Consider the following 23,676-nt stretch of genomic DNA (forward strand, 5'->3'; position numbering starts at 1 on the left):
TTTCCGAACACTTGCGTGGGTGTCCGGGCGCGATTAAAAGTCTTATCATGGACTTCGTTTTAGTGTTGAAATTCGGGGTGCGCGAACGGTTTACCTTGTAGTGCTGTACATAGCTGGCTGATGTTATGACAATCCTAATGTTTGGTAGCGGGGCGGAAATCCCGACAAATATCATGGAAAGTCTAAATACCGGTTAGCATATGTCACTTTGGATTTCAACTTAGAGTCACCGTTATTCTAACACCCGCGTGGGTGCTCGCGTGCGCGATTAAAAGTCCTACCGGGGACTTCGTTTTGTTTGCTCGAATATTCGATTAGTTTATTTAGAGTAGAGTCATCGTTTTTCGAACACTTGCGTGGGTGTCCGGGCGCGATTAAAAGTCCTATCATGGACTTCGTTTTAGTGTTGAAATTCGGAGTGCGCTTCGGATTTCAACTTAGAGTCACCGTTATTCTAACACTCACGTAAGTGTTCGCGTGCGCGATTGAAAGTCCTACCGGGGACTTCGTTTTATTTCTTCGACATTTCGATTAGATTACTTCGCGAATTTGGATAGAACAGTAGAATCTACGTAATTATAACACACGTGAGTGTCGCGAACGCGATTAATGCGCTTTGATTGTTCGAAATTCGGATGCACGAATTCAGATGTGCTTAATAATCCGTTATGCCTGAGGCGGAGGGTGTCGAACGGTTAAGCTTTCTGTAAGCGGAGTCCCTGTAGCTAAGGCTAGATACTTCCTGTTAGCTTTGTCCCATGCCCAAGATATCCGAAGCGGAAGGCATAAGGGTCGGTATCGCGGAGCGCGAATTTTAGAGTAAAGTAGAGTCACCGTTAGCTCGTGGGTCTCCACATGCAGCAACCTCCACGTGGTGAGACCTGGATCGTTAATACTTGCAAAGTTTAATTGTAAATTTTTAAATGCAAGTATTAACGAACGAATAGCTGCATATTGAATTACTTTTCCAATATCTATTCAAACTAATTCCAACTAAACATTAACATATTTTCATTTTATATAGCTTATAATACTTCAAAAGAAGAAATATAGCAGAAATCTATTCTACAAAAATACTCAGAGAAACGAAAAGGAAATTTCTCTATCACACTTTAATGTCCGCTGTCATTTCTATTTTTCCTTATTTATTATCAATAATTATTCTTTATAAATCTCGGGTGGGACCCATGGGAGGGGCCTGTGGGTGAGGGCTTCTGTGCGGGCTGCTGTCTCAGCATCATATAGAACTGTTTCTCTTGTCTTATCTTTTTGGGGCTCTCTATTCTTCTCTTTTTGGGGCTCTCTTTTCTTTCTCCGGCTCTCATTTCTATCTTATATTTTCCTTTTTCAATTATGTTTTCAATTGTGTTATTAATATGTTATTTCCTTTTAATTTTGTTTTTAATTATGTGTTTAATTGTGTTTTTAATTATATTTTTAATTATATTTTTGATTATGTTCTTAATTATGTTTTTAAGATATTCTATTAATTATGATTTAGTTGCTTTAGGTAGGATCGATAGGATGGTGCATGTTGCTTCTCTTTTCGTTTCTTTTTCTAAGTCTCTTATCTATTTATATATATTTTCTATTTGTATTTTATATATATGTATATATATTATTTTCTGTTTTATGTATTTTTTTGTTTTTTTTATTTACTGTTTAGCTTTTTCTTTTCCAGGATAGATCATCGAGGGATATGTTCATCACCGGACGGATTCGTCGTCGCATGACGAGATTCATCATCGATTTCTACGCGCGAATACGGGAAGGATAGGAAGAACATTAGCGCGCGTGTCGGCAGGCACAGGCGTTAGTGTTCTCGGGCGCGATTAAACTTCGTTTGATTGTTCGAATCGAAAACGCGAATAGTAGAGTAGAGTCACCGTTTTTCTAACACTTGCGTGGGTGTTCGGGCGCGATTAAAAGTCCTACCGTGGGCTTCGTTTGATTTCTTCAAAATTTCGATGGGGGTACTTCGCGAATTTCGGCTTAACAGTAGAATCTACGTAATTATAACACACATGTGGGTGTCGCGACGCGATTAGTATTTCTAAGGAGTGCGCTTTGTTTGTTCGAAATTCGGAAAGCACGAATTCAGATGTGCTTAATAATCCGTTATGTCTGAAGCGGACGGTGCAAATGGTGGAGCTATCTGTAAGAGGTGTGCAGTAGCTAAAGCTACGCATACCCTGTTAGTTAAGAAGCCAGTGCATTGAAGCGGAAAGGTATGGCGGATCGGTATCGCGGAACGCGGATTTTAGAGTAGAGTCACCGTTAGCCCGTGGGTCTCCACATGCAGCAACTTCCACGTAGTGAGACCTGGGTCGGTATTACTTGCATATACTAATTATAAATTCATTAACGCAAGTATTACTGAGCGAATGGCTGCATATTGTATTACTTTTCCAATATCTTTTTAATCTAATTCCAATTGAACATTAATATTTTTCCATTTTATGTCGTTAATAATACTTCAAAAGAAGAAATTTATCAAGAATATATTGTACAATAATTTCTTAGACAAACGAAAAGGAAATTTTTCTATCTCTCTTTTACGTCCGCTGTCATTTCTATTTATTCTTATTTACTCTCATTAATTATCCTTTGTGTATTTCGGGTGGGACCCATGGGATGGGGACATGGGTGTGGGCCTCTGTGCGGGTTGCTTTCTCAGCATCTTATAGATCTGCTTCTCTTTTCTTCTCTTTTTGGGGCTCTTTTTTCTATTTCATATTTTACATTCTTATTTACTATTATTAATTATGATTTATTAGTCTCGGGTGGGACCCATGGGATGGGGACATGGGTGTGGGCCTCTGTGCGGGTTGCTGTCTTAGCATCGTGTAGAGCTGCTTCTATTTTCTTATCTTTCTGCAGCTTTCTTTTCTATCTAATATTTTTCTTATTTAATTATGTTGCTAATTATGTTATTAATATGTTATTTCTTTTCATTATGTCTTTTCAGATTATTATTATGTTACTTCTTTTTAATTATGTTTTTATGGTTTTAATTATGTTTTTAATATATTCTTATTAATTATGATTTACAGGTTTTAGGTAGGAACCATTAGATGAAGCGGATTGTTGTTTCAGCAGCATGCAGAGCTACTTTTATTTTCTTATCTTTCAGCAGCTCTCTTTTATTACTCATATTTTTTTTCTTTAATTATGTTTTTAATTATGTTATTAATATGTTATTTCTTTTTATTATATTTTTTCAGATATTTATTATGTTATTTCTTTTTAATTATGTTTTTATGTTTTTAGGTTTGTTATTAATATATTCTAATTAATTTTAATTTTTAAGCATTAGGTAGGACCCACGAGATGAAGCGGACTGTTGTTTCAGCAGCATGCAGAGCTACTTCTATTTTCTTATCTTTCAGCAGCTCTCTTTTATTATTCATATTTTTCTTCTTTAATTATGTTTTTAATTATGTTATTAATATGTCATTTCTTTTTATTATGTCTTTTCAGAATTTAATTATGTTATTTCCTTTTAATTATGTTTTTTAATATTTATTTATGTTATTTCTTTTTAAATATGTTTTTATGTTTTTAGGTTTTGTTATTAATATATTCTTATTAATTATGATTTACAGGTTTTAGGTAGGACCCATGAGAGGAAGCGGTCTGTTGTTTCAGCAGCGTCCATAGCTACTTCTATTTTCTTATCTTTCTTTTATTCATCTTCTTTTTTTCTTTTTCAGAATAGATCATCAAGGTATAGGTTCATCTCTGGTCGAATGCGTCATCGCTTGGCACGATTCATCATCGATTTTTACGCGAATACGGGCAGGATAGGAGAACACTCGCACGCTTGTCGGCAAGCACAGGCGTGGGTGTTCGCGGGCGCGATTAAACTTCGTTTGATAGTTCGAATCGAAAACGCGAATTTAGAGTAGAGTCACCGTTTTTCTAACACTCACGTGAATGAACGCGAGCGCGATATAAAAGTCCTACCGGGGACTTCGTTTATATTTGCTCGAATATTCGATTAGATTACCACGCGAACGCGTTTCTTTAGAGTAGAGTCACCGTTTTCCGAACACTTGCGTGGGTGTCCGGGCGTGATTAAAAGTCTTATCATGGACTTCGTTTTAGTGTTGAAATTCGGGGTGCGCGAACGGTTTACCTTGTAGTGCTGTACATAGCTGGCTGATGTTATGACAATCCTAATGTTTGGTAGCGGGGCGGAAATCCCGACAAATATCATGGAAAGTCTAAATACCGGTTAGCATATGTCACTTTGGATTTCAACTTAGAGTCACCGTTATTCTAACACCCGCGTGGGTGCTCGCGTGCGCGATTAAAAGTCCTACCGGGGACTTCGTTTTGTTTGCTCGAATATTCGATTAGTTTATTTAGAGTAGAGTCATCGTTTTTCGAACACTTGCGTGGGTGTCCGGGCGCGATTAAAAGTCCTATCATGGACTTCGTTTTAGTGTTGAAATTCGGAGTGCGCTTCGGATTTCAACTTAGAGTCACCGTTATTCTAACACTCACGTGAGAGTTCGTTTGCGCGATTAAAAGTCCTACCGGGGACTTCGTTTTATTTCTACGACATATCGATTAGATTACTTCGCGAATTTAGATAGAACAGTAGAATCTACGTAATTATAACACACGTGAGTGTCGCGAACGCGATTAATGCGCTTTGATTGTTCGAAATTCGGAAGCACGAATTCAGATGTGCTTAATAATCCTTATGCCTGAGGTGGAGGGTGTCGAACGGTTAAGCTTTCTGTAAGCGGAGTCCCTGTAGCTAAGGCTAGATACTTCCTGTTAGCTTTGTCCCATGCCCAAGATATCCGAAGCGGAAGGCATAAGGGTCGGTATCGCGGAGCGCGAATTTTAGAGTAAAGTAGAGTCACCGTTAGCTCGTGGGTCTCCACATGCAGCAACCTCCACGTGGTGAGACCTGGATCGTTAATACTTGCAAAGTTTAATTATAAATTTTTAAATGCAAGTATTACCGAACGAATAGCTGCATATTGTATTACTTTTCTAATATCTTTTCAAACTAATTCCAACTGAACATTAACATATTTCCATCTTATATGACTAATAATACTTCGAAAGAAGAAATATAACAGAATTTATTGTACAATAATTTCTTACAGAACGACAAGGAAATTTATCTATCACAATTTTATGTCCATTGTCATTTCTATTTATTCTTATTTACTCTCACTAATTATTCTTTATATATCTCGGGTGGGACCCATGGGAGGGGCCCATGGGTGAGGGCCTCTGTGCGGGTTGCTGTTCAGCATCATATAAGGCTCTTTCTCTCGTCTTATCTTTCTGGGGCTCTCTTTTCTTTCTCTGGCTCTCGTTTCTATCTCTTATTTCTCATTTTTAATTATGTTTTCAATTATGTTATTAATATGTTATTTCCTTTTAATTATGTATTCTTAAGATTTATTTATGTTCTTCCTTTCTAATTATGTATTTTATTATGTGTTTATGTTTTTAATTATATTTCTAATTATGTTTTTGATTATTTTCTTGATTATGTTTTTAATTATGTTTTTAATCTATTTTTATTAATTATAATTTATAAGTTATAAGTAGGACCCATGGGATGGTGCATGCTGCTTCTCTTTTCGTTTCTTTTTCTAGGTCTCTTACATATTTATTTTCTATTTGTATTTTATATATGTATATATATATTATTTTCTGTTTAATACTTTTTTTTGTTCTTTTATTTTCTCTTTAGCTTTTTCTTTTTCAGGATAGATCATCGAGGGATAGGTTCATCTGCCGCCGGATGATTCGTCGCCATCGCTGGATTCATCGTCGATTTCAACGCGCGAATACGGGAAGGATAGGAAGAACACCGGCGCGCGTGTCGGCGGGCACAGGCGTGGGTGTTCTCGGGCGCGATTAAATTTCGTTTGATTGTTCGTATCGAAAACGCGAATTTAGAGTAGAGTCTACGTTTTTCTAACACTCGCGTGGGTGTCCGGGCGCGATTAAAGGTCCTACCGTGGACTTCGTTTGATTTCTTCAAAATTTCGATGGGGGTACTTCGCGAATTTCGGCTTAACAGTAGAATCTACGTAATTATAACACACACGTGAGTGTCGCGACGTGATTAGTATTTCTAAGGAGTGCGCTTTGTTTGTTCGAAATTCGGATGGCACGAATTCGGATGTGCTTAATAATTCGTTATGTCTGAAGCGGACGGTGCAAATGGTGGAGCTATCTGTAAGAGGTGTGCAGTAGCTAAAGCTACGCATACCCTGTTAGTTAAGAAGCCAGTGCATTGAAGCGGAAAGGTATGGCGGATCGGTATCGCGGAACGCGGATTTTAGAGTAGAGTCACCGTTAGCCCGTGGGTCTCCACATGCAGCAACCTCCACGTGGTGAGACCTGGGTCGTTAATACTTGCAAAGTCCAATTGTAAATCTTAAAACGCAAGTATTATCGAGCAAATGGCTGCATACTGTATTACTTTACCATAATTGTTTTAATCTAATTCCAACTAAACTTTAACATATTTCCATCTTATATAGTTAATAATACTTCGAAAGAAGAATTATAACAGAATTTATTGTACAATAACTTCTTACAGAACGACAAAGAAATTTATCTATCACAATTTTATGTCCATTGTCATTTCTATTTATTCTTATTTACTCTCACTAATTATTCTTTATATATCTAGGGTGGGACCCACGGGAGGGGCCCATGGGTGAGGGCCTCTGTGCGGGTTGCTGTTCAGCATCATTTGGAGTTGTTTCTCTTTTCTTCTCTTTCTGGGGCTCTTTTTCGTTCTCCGGCTCTCTTTACATTCTCCGGCACTCTTTTCGTTCTCCGGCTCTCTTTTCTATCTCATATTTTTATTTTTCAATTATGTTTTTAATTATGTTTTTAATATATTCTTATTAATTATGATTTATAGGTCTTAGGTAGGATTCATAGAATGGTGTTGTCTGTCGTTTCAGCATCGTGCAAAGCTGCTCTTTTTTGTTTCTTTCTCTAGCTTTCTTATTTATTTATATATGTTTATTTTCTATTTTATTTATTTTTTATTATATACATTTTCTATTTATAATCCGTGTATATATTATATTTTATTTTATATATTTGTTTGCTTCCTCTTATCTTCTCCTTAGCTTCTTTTTTTTCAGGATAGATCATCGAGGGATAGTTTCATCTGCCGCCGGATGATTCGTCGCCATGGCTGGATTCATCATCGATTTCAATGCGCGAATACGGGAAGGATAGGAAGAACACTGACGCGCGTGTCGGCGGGCACAGGCGTGGGTGTTCTCGGGCGCGATTAAACTTCGTTTGATTGTTCGTATCGAAAACGCGAATTTAGAGTAGAGTCACGTTTTTCTAACACTCGCGTGGGTGTCCGGGCGCGATTAAAGGTCCTACCGTGGACTTCGTTTGATTTCTTCAAAATTTCGATGGGGGTACTTCGCGAATTTCGGCTTAACAGTAGAATCTACGTAATTATAACACACACGTGAGTGTCGCGACGTGATTAGTATTTCTAAGGAGTGCGCTTTGTTTGTTCGAAATTCGGATAGCACGAATTCGGATGTGCTTAATAATTCGTTATGTCTGAAGCGGACGGTGCAAATGGTGGAGCTATCTGTAAGAGGTGTGCAGTAGCTAAAGCTACGCATACCCTGTTAGTTAAGAAGCCAGTGCATTGAAGCGGAAAGGTATGGCGGATCGGTATCGCGGAACGCGGATTTTAGTGTAGAGTCACCGTTAGCCCGTGGGTCTCCACATGCAGCAACCTCCACGTGGTGAGACCTGGGTCGTTAATACTTGCAAAGTCTTATAACGCAAGTACTACCGAGCGAATGGCTGCATATTTGACTTTTCCAAATTTTTCATTCTATCTATACGTTACAGTACTTACATTTTAGTTTGCTAATAATACTTCTATAAATAAGTGATTAAGTATAATAAAATTCTAAAATAAGTTTTTAAAGAAACGGACCTACAACTTTTCTATAGATTTTATTTTTATAGTCATTCCTATTTATTCTTATTTATTATTATTAATTATTATCTATAAGTTTCGGATAGGTCCCATCGATAGGACCCATAGGTGCGGGGCCTTTGCGCGGGTTGCTGTCTCAGCATTGTGTAAAGCTGCTGTATCTTTCTCCTTTTCATATTCTCTTTATCTTCTGTATGGATCCTCAAGGGACATATAAGGGATATATTCATCTACATAGTCTAGGGACTAATTCTCTTCAAGTTAGCGTTGGAATCTAGAATTTTCGGTTAACTCATATTAATCCAGGGTGTGTAAATTTTTAAATTAGATTACCATTATTATAACACTCACGGTAGTATCGCGGACGTTAATTAAAAGTTACTACCGTGGACTTCGTTCTATTTGAATATTAAAGTAGGGTCACTGTCACTATAGAGTAGAGCCATCGTTATTTTAGAGTGCAGCAACCTTTCATCGACCCTTTGTTTCATCCTTTAAATTTATTTATTTATTTTCATGTATTATGAGTGTTTCTGGGTAAGTTGTAAATAAATAAGTAAAATAAATATAAAAGAATAACAACTCTCATTAGAATCTTTCTAATATTTAGTGTCTTTTATTTACAAACACCTCGTATTATTTACTCGCATATCTACACTTTTCTATAGCGTGAGTAAAACATACAAAAAATGCATATTATTATAATTAATTTGTATTTTAAGACACTTGCATTGGTCTAATTTTTAGAAATAGTATTGTTACATAAAATATAACAGTTATTAATATAAACATATCTTTCCTAACAATCATTTTTATATATATATATAATTACTGTTTTCTTATTAATTAATAAGTATACATTATAATAATGCACTTATATGATACAATACTTTATACATTTATTATATAATTGATGTCATGTCAATAATTTAAATTATTCTCCACCATTTAAATGTGTGTGTAGGTGTGTGTATGTATACATACATTTTTGTGAAAGGACAATGAGTGACATAAGATGTACTATTTCCAACATTTAACAGAATATTAAGTATGTCTGATTAACGGTCAATTTTCTTTTCTTTTCTTTTTTTTTCTTTTTTAACTTTTATAAATGAATTGGCTCTCCTAAAACTCTCCAGCAATGTTTGATCTTGGCAGCTTAAATAGATTGATGTCTCTCTCTTAAATAATGAAATACTTTTTGTAAGAGAATAATTAATAATCGACGACGTGAACATATTTTTAATTTATCCAAGATGTAGACTTGGATAAACAAGCGAGGTTAGGAGAGTATAGTAAATCCTATTGCGAAGGTCCGCTCATCATTCCCATCGGTGGCATACCTTGAATGCCATATGGTCCTTGCGGTGGTCCTTGTGTTCCAGCCATTGGAGAATGTAACTGCATAGCTGGACTTTGTATTTGTTGAGTTGCAGTTACTTGACTTCCAGCTGGAGATGCAACAACCTGTAAAATAATATAAATGAAATGTTAATAGAATCTTAAATAAACATATTAAGAATGTTATTAAGGATAATTATTATTATTTTATAATAATGCATACCTGTGATATTACTGGAGGTTCAGAAGGAAGCGTCAAATTTGTTAAAAGATCTCTTACAGCTGGAAACAAGGAGCACTCTGATTGATTTGCACCATACTCAGCAAATCTTTTTAATTGTAACGACGCTGCTGCAGTTGCAGAAGCAGGACTAGGATCTCTTTTCTCTGCTAATTGAGTTAAATTAGTACTAACATCATATACAAGTGGTAGTACAAGGGATGGTGTTTCTCCTTGATATGGTATACCTATTCTTGTTATTTGTAACTGGAATTAAAAAATGTCTTAATTATATAGGTCTCTTAACAATTGAAGATAGAATATATAGTGTTAATATAATTATATAATATATAATTATATTACATAATTATAAAATTAGTAGAAAAATATCCTTACAAAAAATAGAATTTTGTTTCTGCACACAAGTACAGCTGCCATACCAGTTGGCACAATTGGTGTTGCAGATGGTGGAATACGTAAACACCATTGTACAGACCATTTTAATTGTTGCTGTTGTGCAAGACCAGGTACAAGTTCTAATTTCATTATTTGAACAAAATCTTTCAAAACGTTGAAAGGAACGTTAAGCATCTTCCCAAAGCCAGATATTGTATTTGGTTTATAAGGTGGAACAGCAACGCGAGTATCGAAAAATTTTTCTATAATCTATAGAAAATTGTCCATAAGAAGAATTAATTAAATTTATCATTAAAAAAAAAAAAAGAAGAAGAAGTTATATAATTTATTAATCTTACTTGTAATTCCTCGGAAGTCCATTGATCTTTGTGTTCCGAAAGCGGTTGTACTTTTATATGAAGAGATTGAAGATGTTGTGGATTTAATCCAACTCTACATTGTAAACTTTCCACTTTAAAGTGTACAACGCCTGGTTCTGTGATGTTGATGCTAGTTAACTGAAATTATGATAGGACGTATTTAATTTTTCATATCTTATTTTTTAAATTATAAATCAGAATTATACAAGTTATGAAAATATGTTAATGTTATTCTTACACATTCGTCTTTTTGAATAAAACGCGTTAATTGTCGCCTCATATAGATACAACCCAGAAATCTTTCTAGCGGCGATAAATCTGGCCCAGGTAATCCAGAAGGATGAGAAGAAGGACAAGAAAGTAGTTCTAATGCTTCATGAGTGAGAAGAGTTGGTACAGCTCCGGCCCATGATCTTTGAGGTAATACTCTAGATATATGACTGCCACTTTTGTGATCCGTTGCTTGAGGACTATGTAAGGCTGCATGACCAGGACTTTGACCAGGTCTAACTGGAGAAGGTCGTGGAACACTTGGAGATCCTGGCCAATTTGAAGCAGCAGGAGAGGCCATACTTTGTGAAGAAGGAAATGGACTACCATCAATATGGCCTAATGTCAACAAATGAAGTTTTAATTTTAAAACATTCATAATATACGTATGTATATATATATTAATTTAGCATATATTTATTTGAACATTTGTACCTGTTTGCATAAACGATCCTGCAGGCGAATGTCCTACTTGTACATTATTGCAAGGCCCTGGAGAAGATGTTGGCATAAGTCCAACAGGACTTGATACATGCATTGGATTTAAAGGACTGTTAGCAACAAGACTTGAACCAGGTGATGGGTGTGGTAACATATTTGGTGTATTAGGGGGTAGCGAAGGCGGTGATGCTAAATTAAATGAAGTTGCAGGACTGCTACCAAAACTTTGATGTTGACTGGCCTAAAATTATTTCACTTTATTAGTTTATTATATCAATAAAAATATAAACAGCCATTTACTGGTATTCCAATTGAAAAAAATACCTGTGATATATTCGCAGTATGTGGACTAGCAGGAGTATGTGGATTACTACCAGATGGTGGAGTTAATGGTGGATGAAATCTTAAACCATCTCGTTGTTGGGCTGGAGATTGTGGACCGCTTCTATGATGACTTAAAAAACCAACTCCACTTCCTCCGCCATCGCTATCCATAGTAACTGGCGATGGTGGATTATCATCTTCTGATTGTGATCTTCTTCTAAAAAGAGCGCTCTCATCCACGTACTTGGAAAGAAATGCCTATAAAAATAATAATAATAATAATGTAATTAATTAATAAAATCTAAAAAAAATATTTATATCCATATTAAATCTATTACCTTAAGACCTTGCATAGGTGTAAATTCATTAACAATATAACTTCTATCAAAACAACTATATGCACCATCACGTAAACTAACAAGCCCATTTCCTCTCATTCTTAATTCCAAACAATACAATCCTTGGTATGCTATTCTCACCAATGTTACACACTGTGGCATTATCGTAAATGTTTGTACTGGTACTTGTGGCCTCTGTAAAAAAAAAAAAAAAAGAAAAACATCTTAATAAAATTGTACAATAGTAAAATAATACCTAATATTATAAGACTTACGGAATTATATACACAAAGTTGAGGAATAGTTGGTAATTTGCTAATTGATGTAAGTGGCTGTATAGTCTCATGAAGTATAATAATTAATTGAGCTAAATTTCTATGCCTATTCAAATGTGCTTCAAGTTGTTCCTTCATGATAGAATGTGCATTGGCAACTGTATTTGTTGGACCTGCAACATATGAATAATTAAAATTAAACGTTGATCATATATTAAGTAATCCATTTATTTAATATTGTATAATTATAATTGTATATTAAAATTGTATAATTAAAAATAATAATAAATAAAACCGAATAATTGAAATTAGAATTCATTATTAATAACCTTACTTACTTTTCCCAAATATTAATTTAAATGCTTTATCATCAGTATTCCAATATACAGTTACAGTTGCTCCCCGATTAGGACCATACGCAAGGATTAGTTTGCTATAACTATATGATTTAACTGTGACCAGATTTCGTAAATTATATTTTTCTAGAGAAAAAAAAAAAAAAAAGAAAAAAAATAAAAGAAAAAAAAAGAAAAAAAAAAGAAAAAAAGAAAGAAAACAATTGTTATCAATAAATATCATTTTCACACAGAAATGTTATTTCACATAACTTACCGATTTTAAAATATTCAGCTAAATCCTGAACTATTGAATACAAATGAACAATTTGTGCCCAATCATTCAATAATGAATCTACTGTGCGTGACACATTATCCGCCGTTAACATATCATATGAAAAATATACTGGTCTACGTAAACCTTAAATATAAATAATTATATATATATATATATATATATATATATATATATATATATATATATATATTATCAAAGATAATTATCTGCATAAAATATTCAAATTTTATAGAGAAAAATTAATTAATTAATTTAATTAATTAATTAATTAATTAAAAATAATTATATTTCTTAACTTTATATATTGTAATAAAGAATACCTTGTTCCTTAGTATGGTTACTAGTAAGAGGACTACTGTAAAAAACAAATTCAGCCATCCATGACTTTCCTATCCCTTTTCCATGAACTCTGATAGAAACACTAAGAAGTCTTTTTAAAAGAGAATACCACGCACTGCTTGTTGCAATATTTGGTGATGGAGGAAGTAACTGTACAAGTTTCAGTACTAAAGCTGTAGCATTTGCTTCTACTTGAAGCCCTTGATGTGCTATATCCCGTCTACTAAGCTGTAAAAATATTTATTTAATAATAATAATTTAATATTGAAATAATACAATATATGAATGTAATCTATATACATTATTTATTTTAGTTACTCCTTGATTAAACAATAAATTATAAAATATTTTATTTTACCTCTTGAGCCAAAGTTACAAATGGTATCCTTTCATCGCACAAAGCTACAACGTGGGCCAATTCAGGAATAAAATATGCTGGATGTTTTGATCTTCTGTTCTGTGCTATACCCACTGCATCTGTTCTTCCCCCAGTTCCCGTGCTTCTGCGCTTGTTGCTCATTGGCTCCATCGCTTCTGTAATGTACCCCCCATCTTGATCATTACTCCCTAAAAAATCCTCCCATTAATCCCCCAAAGTAGTAAGATGCCAACATCACATTCATTGTTGCCAGATGTTAATACTTGTAGTTACAACACGTAAACAATTAAACGATTAGTAAGAAATTTGGGACATATTAGTCATTATTTAGGAAGTAATTAATAACACAGAAATTTTTGTTAAAGATAAAACTTCCAATGATAAAGCTTACTTGTATACATAGAAATATATGTTGAAAATAACAGGACCCAATGAACTGTTATAATTTGTATCTTCTAGTCTGACACTGATGCTGGTTGCTTACATTTTACAATACTAATGCAAAGATAAAATGAATGACAAAGCAAAACAACAGCCATATTACATAAATGAAAGATATGAAACAATAAATTTATTTTAATTGTGACAAGTATCTATTAAATAATACTTTTTTTTTTCTAATATTATTAACGTACCTGTACTTCTGGCAATAACAAATATTAGAAATTCATATTCTTTCTACAGTCAATAAATTATTGACTTTGAAAAGTTTCATATTACTAAGTCATGCATAACTTTATATGTTAGATAATACACATAGATTTTGTATATTAACGTAAAAATAAAAAAAAAAAATAAAAAAAAAAAAAAAAGAATTGTACATACATAGCAACTTACAATAATATAACAGATGTCAATATTTCGACATGCCTACTATATATAATTAACTGATAACACATACTTCTGATTATTTATATTTACGTATATATACTTACCACTATCAACGCTAGTGAATGGTCCATGAGTAATCACAAATGTGTCAAATTCAATAAGGGTTTGAACTTTTAAATACATCTTAGGAATTTCTGCTTCTATACTATCATCGTGTGGATCATCTTCAATGGAACTATGTTTTACTACTGCAAGATAAAATGAACATTCAATTTCACATGGAGAATTTTCTTTTTCCTTGAATGCCACAATCTAAAATAAAATAATAAACATTAAATATTCCTGTTGCTTTAAATTATGCTATTAAAGATGATATTTCGTATATACCAAAATAACTGACGGATGCCTATGTAATTGAACAAACATGCGATGTCTACTAATTTTTGACATTGGATGTTCTGGATGATGTAAAACTGGTAAACGTTCATAAGATGTGGCAGGTAAATGTTGTAATGTTTTTTCACATCTTCTTTGTGTAATCCAAAATCTATGATAGCAAAGTTTGTAATATATAAACTTGATACTTTCTTTTGAAGAAATATGATATTAATTAATATTAACAGAATAATCCATAAAACTTTACCTTAATTCTGATATAAGTGTAGTAAGTCTAGAATGATCACCATTCAATGCAGCAGTTAATTCAGGCACTAAAGGAGCATCATATTGTGGTACATGACATTGAAGCATCCCTGTATGAGTATCTACTGTAACTAAGAGAAGCTCTGCTCTTAAACACGGCTGTAATACTGGAACTGATAAAATAGCTGGAGATCCTGCTAATGTACCTATAATGAAGCATTATTTATGTGAAAAAAAAATCAGTATTTTTTCCCCCTCCGTATATACTTACATTCAACATCTTTCAATATTGCTTGCAACTCTTGTTTTAATTCAGAAAGGCGACTTCTTGTTCGTATATAAATAGTATGCACAAGTAAACACTCCATTGATAATTGATCTGATCTTATAGCCCTATCTGCTATTTCACTTTCCTAATTAATCATAAAGAATACATAAAATAAAGCAATTATAATAATTTGTACAATAAGAAATAATTGTTTAATTCCAACCTTGCTACCTAATGATGGTACATGTACTACAGCAAGAGGTCTTGCAGGATCATGTTGATCAACTTGTACAGTTAATCTATATCCAAGTTCTGATCTAGGATCTTTACTAGTTAATTCTCTGAAATTTATTATATATATATATATATATATTAATAATAATCATAAAGAGAATTGCACTATAAAAAAGATTAAAGACGATACAATCTTTTTATCTCAAGTACATACCTCCAATATGATATAGATAAACATTTTCCAGGTGTATATTCATCTACATGTATATGTTCATCTAATCTATCACGAATTAATCTTAATGTTTGTGAATAAAGTACTTCCAATTGTAACGATTGACAAAAATAATGAAGAATATGGTATACTTCAGACAATGGATTAGAGCTTTCTGCTAATCTAGATTGCACGACCTTTCATAAAAAAAAAAAAAAAAAAAAAAAGGAAGAAAAAAAACACATAATACATTAATTGTGTACATAATATGATATTATATTTATTTACCTGATGAACATAACGCGTTTGTAAGGGATGTACTAATGCTTTTCCATCTCCCGTTTCTCTATCAGAAACTAAAATCTCCAATTCCAATAATCTCCATGGTACTGCTGGACCATCTCCCATAACAGTAAGCGAAACTGAAAATTCTTGTTCGACTAAAAATGTTACTCTACCAGCTTCGATCTATAAAAACGAAAGGGGGGGAAAAAAAGAATAGATCAAGAAGCAACAATGTAAAATAAAAAATGATATTCCTCCATTATAAATTATTTTATAAACATACCTTCAAATTACGCATTTGTGGAAGTAAATTTCCAGTAACTAGTCTATGTTGTATTACTTGATTTAATCTTTGTAATGTACTTCTTTTTTCTGCTGGAGTAATAGGATCAGGCGGTACTATTCTTTCCTGTATAAATAACATTTTTTAAATAATAGATTATTCGTTATAATTCGTATTTTTGTAGATTATTATATATTATCTGCATACTCTGATACAAGCTGGTAAACGACCATATGTGCCTGTAGTAAGGACCTCTACTGCTGCAGGAATATGAAAATTAGGTAATCTTGCATGGACGAGTGTCTTTCGTGCCATTCTTGCCAACATGTCAGCAGTATCAACAAAAAGTAATGATTGTTTGTCTAAAAATGCCATAATGTGCTGCAACATATGAAAAAATTATATTTATATTATTCGAGTAAAAAAAAAAAATCAATACAGTATATATATATATATATATATATATATATATATATATATATACATATATATAAATATATGTACTTACTGCTGATTTATCGACTTTAGATGCACTGTTGGCCCATTTTACTAATGCCAATAAACGAACATATAATTGTCTCGTTCTAGCAGAAAAATTATAAATTTCAATTTTACGTTCCATATCAGTTTTGCGAGGTAATCTAAAGAAATAAGTTACTTATTATCATTTATACCTTATTTATGTATTTAAATTTCTAATGTTAAAGAAGTAAAATATTCTTCAATAATCTTTAAATGTATAAATAAAAGATATAGACTTACAATTCTGCTAGTACAGTAAGTTCATGATAAGTACGTTGTATAATGAAATCTATGAGCAAGCCAAGAGAAATAGAACCACCACGATTACCCTCTTGTGGTATATTATTTGTTACTGGCGTTTGATGTCCTTCTAATGGTACAGGTGCCATTTTTATTTTTTTATTTTAAACAATAGGATGTATCCTCTTCCGATCTTGCAAAATAATACAAATATTTAATACTTAATAATCGTATTATAAAACAATTTATATCGTTTAACAATATTTGTTACTTTTATAATATTGAACTTTTTATTATATACATTTTACATACATACTGAATGTATTTTTAAATGTGATCATGGATGTATAACTTTGGATCATAAAGCTGCAATTTTCCAGGCACTTTCTGTATCATTAGACCAGAAACGTTAGTTGAATTAATAAAGTTATATTCAATGCAATCACTGTGAAAAATATATCATATTAAAATAATTCAATCTTTCATTTTATATATATCTTTTATAAGAAGTAAAATTAAATTCAATAGGTTAAAATTTGAAGGTTATTTTATCGAAAACGAATTAACTACAGGTTACTTTTTTTAAATGAAAAAAATAACATTTGAAAAAAACTTAATGAGAATCCATATATCCTTCCAAATTATCAACAATTTATGCGATATATTTTGTAATTTTTATAATGATCAAATCATTAAGTAAAAAAAAAAATGTATATATATATATATGATAATAACTTCATAAATTAAAATATTTTTCAACACTTTCATAAAAAAAAGTCTAAATAAAATAGAACATTTCATTTTATAGTCTTTTCAAATCAACAATATGTAAATCATTATGTAAAAAAAAAAAAAAAAAAAAAAAAAAAATAATCTATTGAGTTGTTCGGAAAGTAATTTCGTTTTTTTTTTGTGAAAATGAAAGACAATTTCCGTATAATGAACAAATATTTTATTAAATTATATATTGGCTTTTTCCAAAGCCAATATCCATCAAAAAAAAAGGTGATGCTGTCTGTTTGGTGGGATTTTAAAGGAATCGTTTTTTTTTTTTTGAGATTTTACCGGATAACACAATTAATTCGGAAGTCTACTGTCATCAGCTGGACAAACTGAATGTTGCACTTCAACAGAAACGGCCAGAATTAATCAAAAGAAAAGGTGTAGTGTTCCACCAGGATAATGCGAGACCTCATACAAGTTTAGTCTCTCGCCAAAAACTTTTACAGCTTGAATGGAATAAAATGCCACACCCACCATATTCTCCAAATCTGGCACCTTTGGATTATTATTTCGATCACTGCAAAATTTTTTAGACGGTAAAACCTTCACTTTAAATGAGGAGGTCAAGAACCACCTCGATCAGTTTTTTCCCCAACAAAGACCAAAAATTTTATGAGCGTGGAATCATGTTACTACCAGAAAGATGCTAAAAGATATTAGACGAGAATTTTTAATATATAATTTAATAAAATATTTGTTCATTATACGAAAATTGTCTTTCATTTTCACAAAAAAAAAACGAAATTACTTTCCGAACAACCCATTAACTTCTCGCCAAAGGACATAACTTTCTCTTATATAGTTACATTAGCTAAGCGACACATCGAAAACTGATTTCAGTCAACTTCAATCAAATACTTAAAGCAACTGAAAGAAAAGTGCGATGGGTTGATTCATGTTAATTATGTTAAATGTTACTCACGATTACTAGGGGAGGGCGTTAGTGTCAACATATTTATAACGACCAATAGGGAACAATTATTACAGCGGTTTTTTCAAATATCTTTTGTCATATCAACGCTTCGTGAATGACTCAATTAATGAAGACAAGTTATAGAAATATTAACGAGGTGTCACTGTAATCGCGTTTTCTTATTGGTTTCTTATAAACAGCTTATATATTAGATGTGTGAGCACTCCGGGTTCACCTTGGCACGTCATTCACGCCCGCTGACGCGCGGGTTCTGTGAGGGTATTTTAATTTGAGTGAATTGTGTCTGTCGTATGAATTTCTTAAAATGGGAGGAAAATGGTCAAGTATGGATCCTCTGCAAGTAGAGGTTCCAGAATTAAAAAGTTTATTAGAAAGAGATCCATATTTGAAACCTTATGAAAAGGATATACGCCGAAGGTATCTTTATAAGTTTAATCGTATTCTTAACAGATCTTTTCACTTGCTTTTATCTTCTTTATTTTATATTGAAATATACGTTCTTTCATTATTTTTAGATATGCTTTATTTAAAGATTATATAGAAAAAATAGAAGCAGGAGATGGTAATTTAAATAACTTTTCAACGGCATACAACATATACGGAATACACGTTAATAAGGATAATAGTGTAACAGCAAGAGAATGGGCACCTGGAGCTCAAGAATTATTTTTAACAGGAGATTTTAGTAAGAAATTTTACTTATATATATATGTATGTATGTATATCTTTTATCTATACTATCCTTAATTAGCATCAATTTTCTTTTTCTTTTTAAAGATGGTTGGGATAAAACTAAAACGCCATACAAGAAACTGGAGTATGGGAAATGGGAATTACATTTACCTCCAAATCCAGATGGAAGCTCTCCATTACAACATCTTTCTGAAGTTAAGATTATCGTTAAGGATCATAATAATGAATTATTGGAAAGACTTAGTCCCTGGGCCACATATGTAAATCAACCACCAGATAAAAATGAAGGCACAACATTTAAACAACGTATTTGGCATCCCAGTCCTGAAAAAGTTAGATTTACAGATAGAATATATATTGTAATTAATATATATTGTATTTATATATATTACACTTTTCTTATAGGTTTACAAATTTAAACACCCGAAACCAAAGAAACCTGAAAGTCTTAGAATATATGAATGTCACGTTGGTATTGCTACCCAGGAATTACGAATTGGTACATATCTTGAATTTGCTAAAAAGATAATTCCACGTATAGTAAAACAAGGCTATAATGCTATACAATTAATGGCTATTATGGAACATGCTTATTATGCCAGCTTTGGATATCAAGTAGCTATATATCTTTTTCTTTATTTAATTTAAATATTTATATGAATATTCCTATGAAACTTCTTGCATTAAAATTAATTAGGTAACTTCATTTTATGCCGTTTCATCTCGATATGGTACACCAGAGGAATTAAAAGAATTGGTAGATGAAGCTCATGCTCATGGTCTTTATGTATTATTAGATATGGTGCATTCGCATGCTTCAAAAAATACTTTAGATGGGTTAAACATGTTTGATGGTACGGATAGTTGTTTCTTTCATACTGGTAGTCGTGGACAACATCCACTTTGGGATAGTAGATTATTTAATTATGCAGAATATGAAGTACTACGCTTTTTACTTTCTAATTTACGTTGGTACATAAGCGAATATGGCTTTGATGGATTCAGGTTAGAAAAATTAACTTTATTTCATTATATATGTTAGTCACATGATGTAAAATATTTATGATTTATAATTAAAACAGATTCGATGGAGTTACATCAATGCTGTATCACTCAAGAGGTTTTGGGCAAGGTTTCAGTGGCCATTATGATGAATATTATAGCTTAAATGTTGATGTCGAGGGTGTGGTTTATTTGATGCTAGCTAATCATATGTTACATGATTTATATTCTGAAATTGCTACAATAGCTGAAGATGTTAGTGGGATGCCAGGTATATGCAGGTATTAAATCAAATAATATTGGATATTTACATAATATTATTGTATGTTCTTCATATAAACATAGGAAACTAATGAAATTAAATGATAAAGAAAGTTTATTTATAACCATGATTATAATAATGTATTAAAGATATGTATTTTCTTAAGATATATATATATAATTTTTAAGACCAGTCGCTGAAGGTGGTGTTGGATTTGATTATCGACTAGGAATGGCTATACCTGACAAATGGATTAAATTATTAAAAGAAACCAAAGATGAAGATTGGAATGTGGGTGACATATGTTGGACATTAAGTAACCGCAGATGGATGGAAAAAACAGTTGCATATTGTGAATCTCATGATCAAGCTCTTGTAGGTGATAAAACAATAGCATTTTGGCTCATGGATAAAGAAATGTATACACATATGAGTTCACTGAGTCCATCAAGTAATATTATTAATCGTGGTATAGCTCTTCATAACATGATCATGCTTATCACGCATTCTTTGGGTGGAGAAGCTTATCTAAATTTCATGGGTGAGAGTTCTTTTGATAAGTATTTACTTCGTATAATTATCTTTAAAAAGTAGGTCGTGCGTGATATAATTTACATTTTCATTTTTCATCTTTATTCTTATTATAGCATATATATATATATATATATCATAAGAAATCACAATTAATTTTTTTTTTAATAAAATAATAAAAAGTTTTAATTTAATTTAATTGAAATGTGTAAATACAATTAATAATTTCATTTAATATTTAAAAATGAATTCATTTGCACATAGGAAATGAATTTGGACATCCAGAATGGCTAGATTTTCCTCGAGCTGGCAATGCAGATAGTTATCATTATGCAAGAAGACAATGGAATTTGGTAGATGACGAATTATTGAAATACAAGTTTATGAATAATTGGGATCGTGATGTGAATAATTTAGAAGAAAAATATGGATGGTTACATGCTAATCCTGTATGTTTTATAAAAATTTTGTTCAACAGTTCAAAAAATAATAAATATTTGCAATGATTTCAGGGATATGTTAGTTGGAAGCACGAAGATGATAAATTGATAGTTTTTGATCGTGCTGGACTTACATTTGTTTTCAATTTTCACCCCACAAAGTCTTTTGCTGATTATACGATAGGAGTGAGACAGCAAGGAGCACATAAAATTGTATTATGCAGTGACAATACACAATATGGAGGTGAAAATCGAGTTGATAATAATACTAAACATTTTACAAATCCTGAACCATATTCTGGCTTGCCATATAGAATGATGGTATATATTCCTTGTCGTACAGCTATAGTATATGCTCATGGTACGTATAATGATAACTTATCAAACAAATATATATAAAATACTACATTATTAATATTCGTAATTTATTTTTAGAAACCTGATATATGAAGAAACTATGTAACATATACTATAATCCTGTAAATTTCAATACTGTAGTTAACATAAAATTGTATTTTTATAAAACATTATCTTTTATTACGCAATATTATTTTATAAAATAATATTCTGTAATTTATATTATATTTTATGGGAAACAGAAATAAAAGAAGAAAAATTTTTAAATCATTTACTTTAGAAACTAGTATATGTAATTAACATATAACATCAAATTCTTTCATATTTATATCATAATCGATCATTTTTCTATCCAATATCCACCATCTATCTAAAAATCCTATGTCTATTATTCTTTCATAAAAATTTAAGTAACGTGGTTTTAAATAAGGACAGACAGCTTTATAAAGAGAACATTCTTTGTCATAATTATCTAACCAGATTATAGATAATATACCTATACTAAATCTTCGTACAATACCTTCATTATAATATTTTTCTAATATTTCTACGTGTTGTACCGATATTTCATTACGAATAGTTTCACCTACTTGCATTAATTTAATAGCATTTTCTAATAAATGTTCACGAAAAGAATCTTCATCAGGATTATGTTTATATAAATAATACGTGGATCCTAAAACTTAAATACGAAGCAAATATTATATTTATTGTATATATATACGATTGATACAAAATATAAACATTAACATACCTGTACTATATATTGATGTACGTATAGGATGTGATTTACAGTCTTTTATAGTATCAATAGTAACTTCTTTATAATCTATATATAAATTTTTCCAATAATTTCCTGTAAATTGCAATATAATATTCATCATTTAAAATATAGAAATATGTTGATTTAATGATTACAAATCATTATAAATTCTTACCCCAATGTTCTAATATTGTTCCTTTAAATCTTTCAGACATTCCATTATTCTTTATTGTATTAATTACTTTGTTAAATTTTAAATAGAATGGATTAAAAATTAATTTAACTTTTTCACCTAACTGAATAGAACTCCGAAAATTCATATTAAATATTATTTAAATAATACATTTAATTAAAAAAGAATTTAAAATGTATTTTATCAAATATTTAATTCTTTTTGACAGATCAATATTTTTGTATCATTTGTAATTAAGATTATAGAGACATTAATTTTACGTTGTTTTCAATGTTAACCTCTATTCAATCTTTGGCACATGTTATATCCCCCTCTCTTTCTCTCTCGCTCTCTATCGTTCTTTCTCCCCTCTCTTATTTCTTACTGCATGGAACTTACAGTGAATTTTACGATTAACGAAGAAAATAAAGTTAAATATTCATTAAAGAAAATATAAAAATCTGAAAAATTAAACTATGTCAAAAATTAATACTATTGAAATAAATAACATTTATAATATATGATTCAATTATTATTTTTATGAAAATCAAAATTTGATAATAATTTTGTTTTATGTTTAATGAATCTCTATTCAAATACATTACATATATATGTAATACATATATATGGTGGCAATTACTAACAACATAGTTTTATAAAATACCTTAATTATAAAAGAGGAATAGTAGATAAAGTAATTAACTTATTTCTGTTATATCTGAACATTTATTTACTTTTCCCTGATGCAAAATAGACGAGAATTTTATGATATTGAATGGGAAATAAAAAATTATGATAGAATGAAAATATTTATTCTAAATGAATATAATGGAAGTAAAAAAGAAGCTAAAGAAATTGGTAAATATACGATATTGAAATGACTAATTAAAGGGGGAAAAAGAAAAGAGAGAA

The 23,676-nt window shown here is 31.5% G+C and overlaps 3 protein-coding genes across 14 annotated transcripts; 1 reads left to right on the forward strand and 2 right to left on the reverse strand.

Annotated features, from left to right (window-relative positions):
* Nucleotides 1-8,704: 8,704 nt before the first annotated feature.
* MED14 (mediator complex subunit 14) lies at nucleotides 8,705-18,492 on the reverse strand. Of its 12 annotated transcripts, none has more exons than XM_035887797.2 (26): nucleotides 18,417-18,492; nucleotides 17,144-17,214; nucleotides 16,828-17,020; nucleotides 16,574-16,706; nucleotides 16,273-16,446; nucleotides 16,066-16,191; nucleotides 15,786-15,965; nucleotides 15,501-15,694; nucleotides 15,276-15,393; nucleotides 15,056-15,197; nucleotides 14,786-14,990; nucleotides 14,530-14,689; nucleotides 14,247-14,454; nucleotides 13,291-13,499; nucleotides 12,914-13,160; nucleotides 12,573-12,716; nucleotides 12,299-12,442; nucleotides 11,961-12,133; nucleotides 11,686-11,880; nucleotides 11,348-11,605; nucleotides 11,018-11,264; nucleotides 10,551-10,921; nucleotides 10,292-10,450; nucleotides 9,933-10,202; nucleotides 9,540-9,803; nucleotides 8,705-9,442 (listed from the first exon to the last, which is right to left on the reverse strand). In XM_035887797.2, the coding sequence occupies exons 3-26, from the start codon at nucleotides 16,974-16,976 to the stop codon at nucleotides 9,278-9,280; spliced, it is 4,635 nt and encodes a 1,544-aa protein (XP_035743690.1). In that variant the 5' UTR covers nucleotides 16,977-17,020; nucleotides 17,144-17,214; nucleotides 18,417-18,492; the 3' UTR covers nucleotides 8,705-9,277. The 12 variants fall into 12 exon arrangements, with proteins under 12 accessions (XP_035743690.1, XP_035743688.1, XP_035743689.1 ...); XM_035887795.2 differs by having other exon boundaries at nucleotides 18,359-18,486; XM_035887796.2 differs by having other exon boundaries at nucleotides 17,140-17,214; nucleotides 18,359-18,486.
* A 230-nt stretch (nucleotides 18,493-18,722) lies between these two features.
* Nucleotides 18,723-22,060, forward strand: AGBE (1,4-alpha-glucan-branching enzyme). The gene is made up of 10 exons (XM_035887801.2): nucleotides 18,723-18,961; nucleotides 19,060-19,229; nucleotides 19,322-19,569; nucleotides 19,643-19,852; nucleotides 19,935-20,242; nucleotides 20,320-20,520; nucleotides 20,690-21,042; nucleotides 21,297-21,481; nucleotides 21,545-21,833; nucleotides 21,908-22,060. Exons 1-10 carry the CDS (start codon nucleotides 18,849-18,851, stop codon nucleotides 21,913-21,915), a joined length of 2,085 nt encoding a protein of 694 aa, XP_035743694.1. The 5' UTR covers nucleotides 18,723-18,848; the 3' UTR covers nucleotides 21,916-22,060.
* Nucleotides 22,061-22,086: 26 nt separating this feature from the next.
* Nucleotides 22,087-23,384, reverse strand: LOC118451360 (mitochondrial import inner membrane translocase subunit Tim29). The gene is made up of 3 exons (XM_035887802.2): nucleotides 22,768-23,384; nucleotides 22,584-22,685; nucleotides 22,087-22,511 (listed from the first exon to the last, which is right to left on the reverse strand). The coding sequence occupies exons 1-3, from the start codon at nucleotides 22,910-22,912 to the stop codon at nucleotides 22,126-22,128; spliced, it is 633 nt and encodes a 210-aa protein (XP_035743695.1). The 5' UTR covers nucleotides 22,913-23,384; the 3' UTR covers nucleotides 22,087-22,125.
* Between the last annotated feature and the right edge of the window lie 292 nt (nucleotides 23,385-23,676).

The sequence above is a fragment of the Vespa mandarinia genome, chromosome 2 (assembly GCF_050613455.1).
Source record: "Vespa mandarinia isolate Hongniang chromosome 2, ASM5061345v1, whole genome shotgun sequence".
Classification (NCBI taxonomy): Eukaryota; Metazoa; Arthropoda; class Insecta; order Hymenoptera; family Vespidae; genus Vespa; species Vespa mandarinia.

Bases quoted from the DNA above. Each gene is read 5' to 3' on its own strand.
- MED14 (XM_035887797.2), bottom strand. From the start codon at position 16,976: ATGGCACCTGTACCATTAGAAGGACATCAAACGCCAGTAACAAATAAT. The intron at 15,966-16,065 runs GTATGTTTATAA...TCGTTTTTATAG, and splicing joins CACAAATGCGTAATTTGAAG to ATCGAAGCTGGTAGAGTAAC. The intron at 11,881-11,960 runs GTAAGTCTTATA...TTTTTTTTACAG, and splicing joins AACTTTGTGTATATAATTCC to AGGCCACAAGTACCAGTACA.
- AGBE (XM_035887801.2), top strand. From the start codon at position 18,849: ATGGGAGGAAAATGGTCAAGTATGGATCCTCTGCAAGTAGAGGTTCCA. The intron at 19,230-19,321 runs GTAAGAAATTTT...TTCTTTTTAAAG, and splicing joins ATTTTTAACAGGAGATTTTA to ATGGTTGGGATAAAACTAAA. The intron at 21,043-21,296 runs GTGAGAGTTCTT...ATTTGCACATAG, and splicing joins AGCTTATCTAAATTTCATGG to GAAATGAATTTGGACATCCA.
- LOC118451360 (XM_035887802.2), bottom strand. From the start codon at position 22,912: ATGAATTTTCGGAGTTCTATTCAGTTAGGTGAAAAAGTTAAATTAATT. The intron at 22,686-22,767 runs GTAAGAATTTAT...TGCAATTTACAG, and splicing joins AACAATATTAGAACATTGGG to GAAATTATTGGAAAAATTTA. The intron at 22,512-22,583 runs GTATGTTAATGT...TTCGTATTTAAG, and splicing joins TACATCAATATATAGTACAG to TTTTAGGATCCACGTATTAT.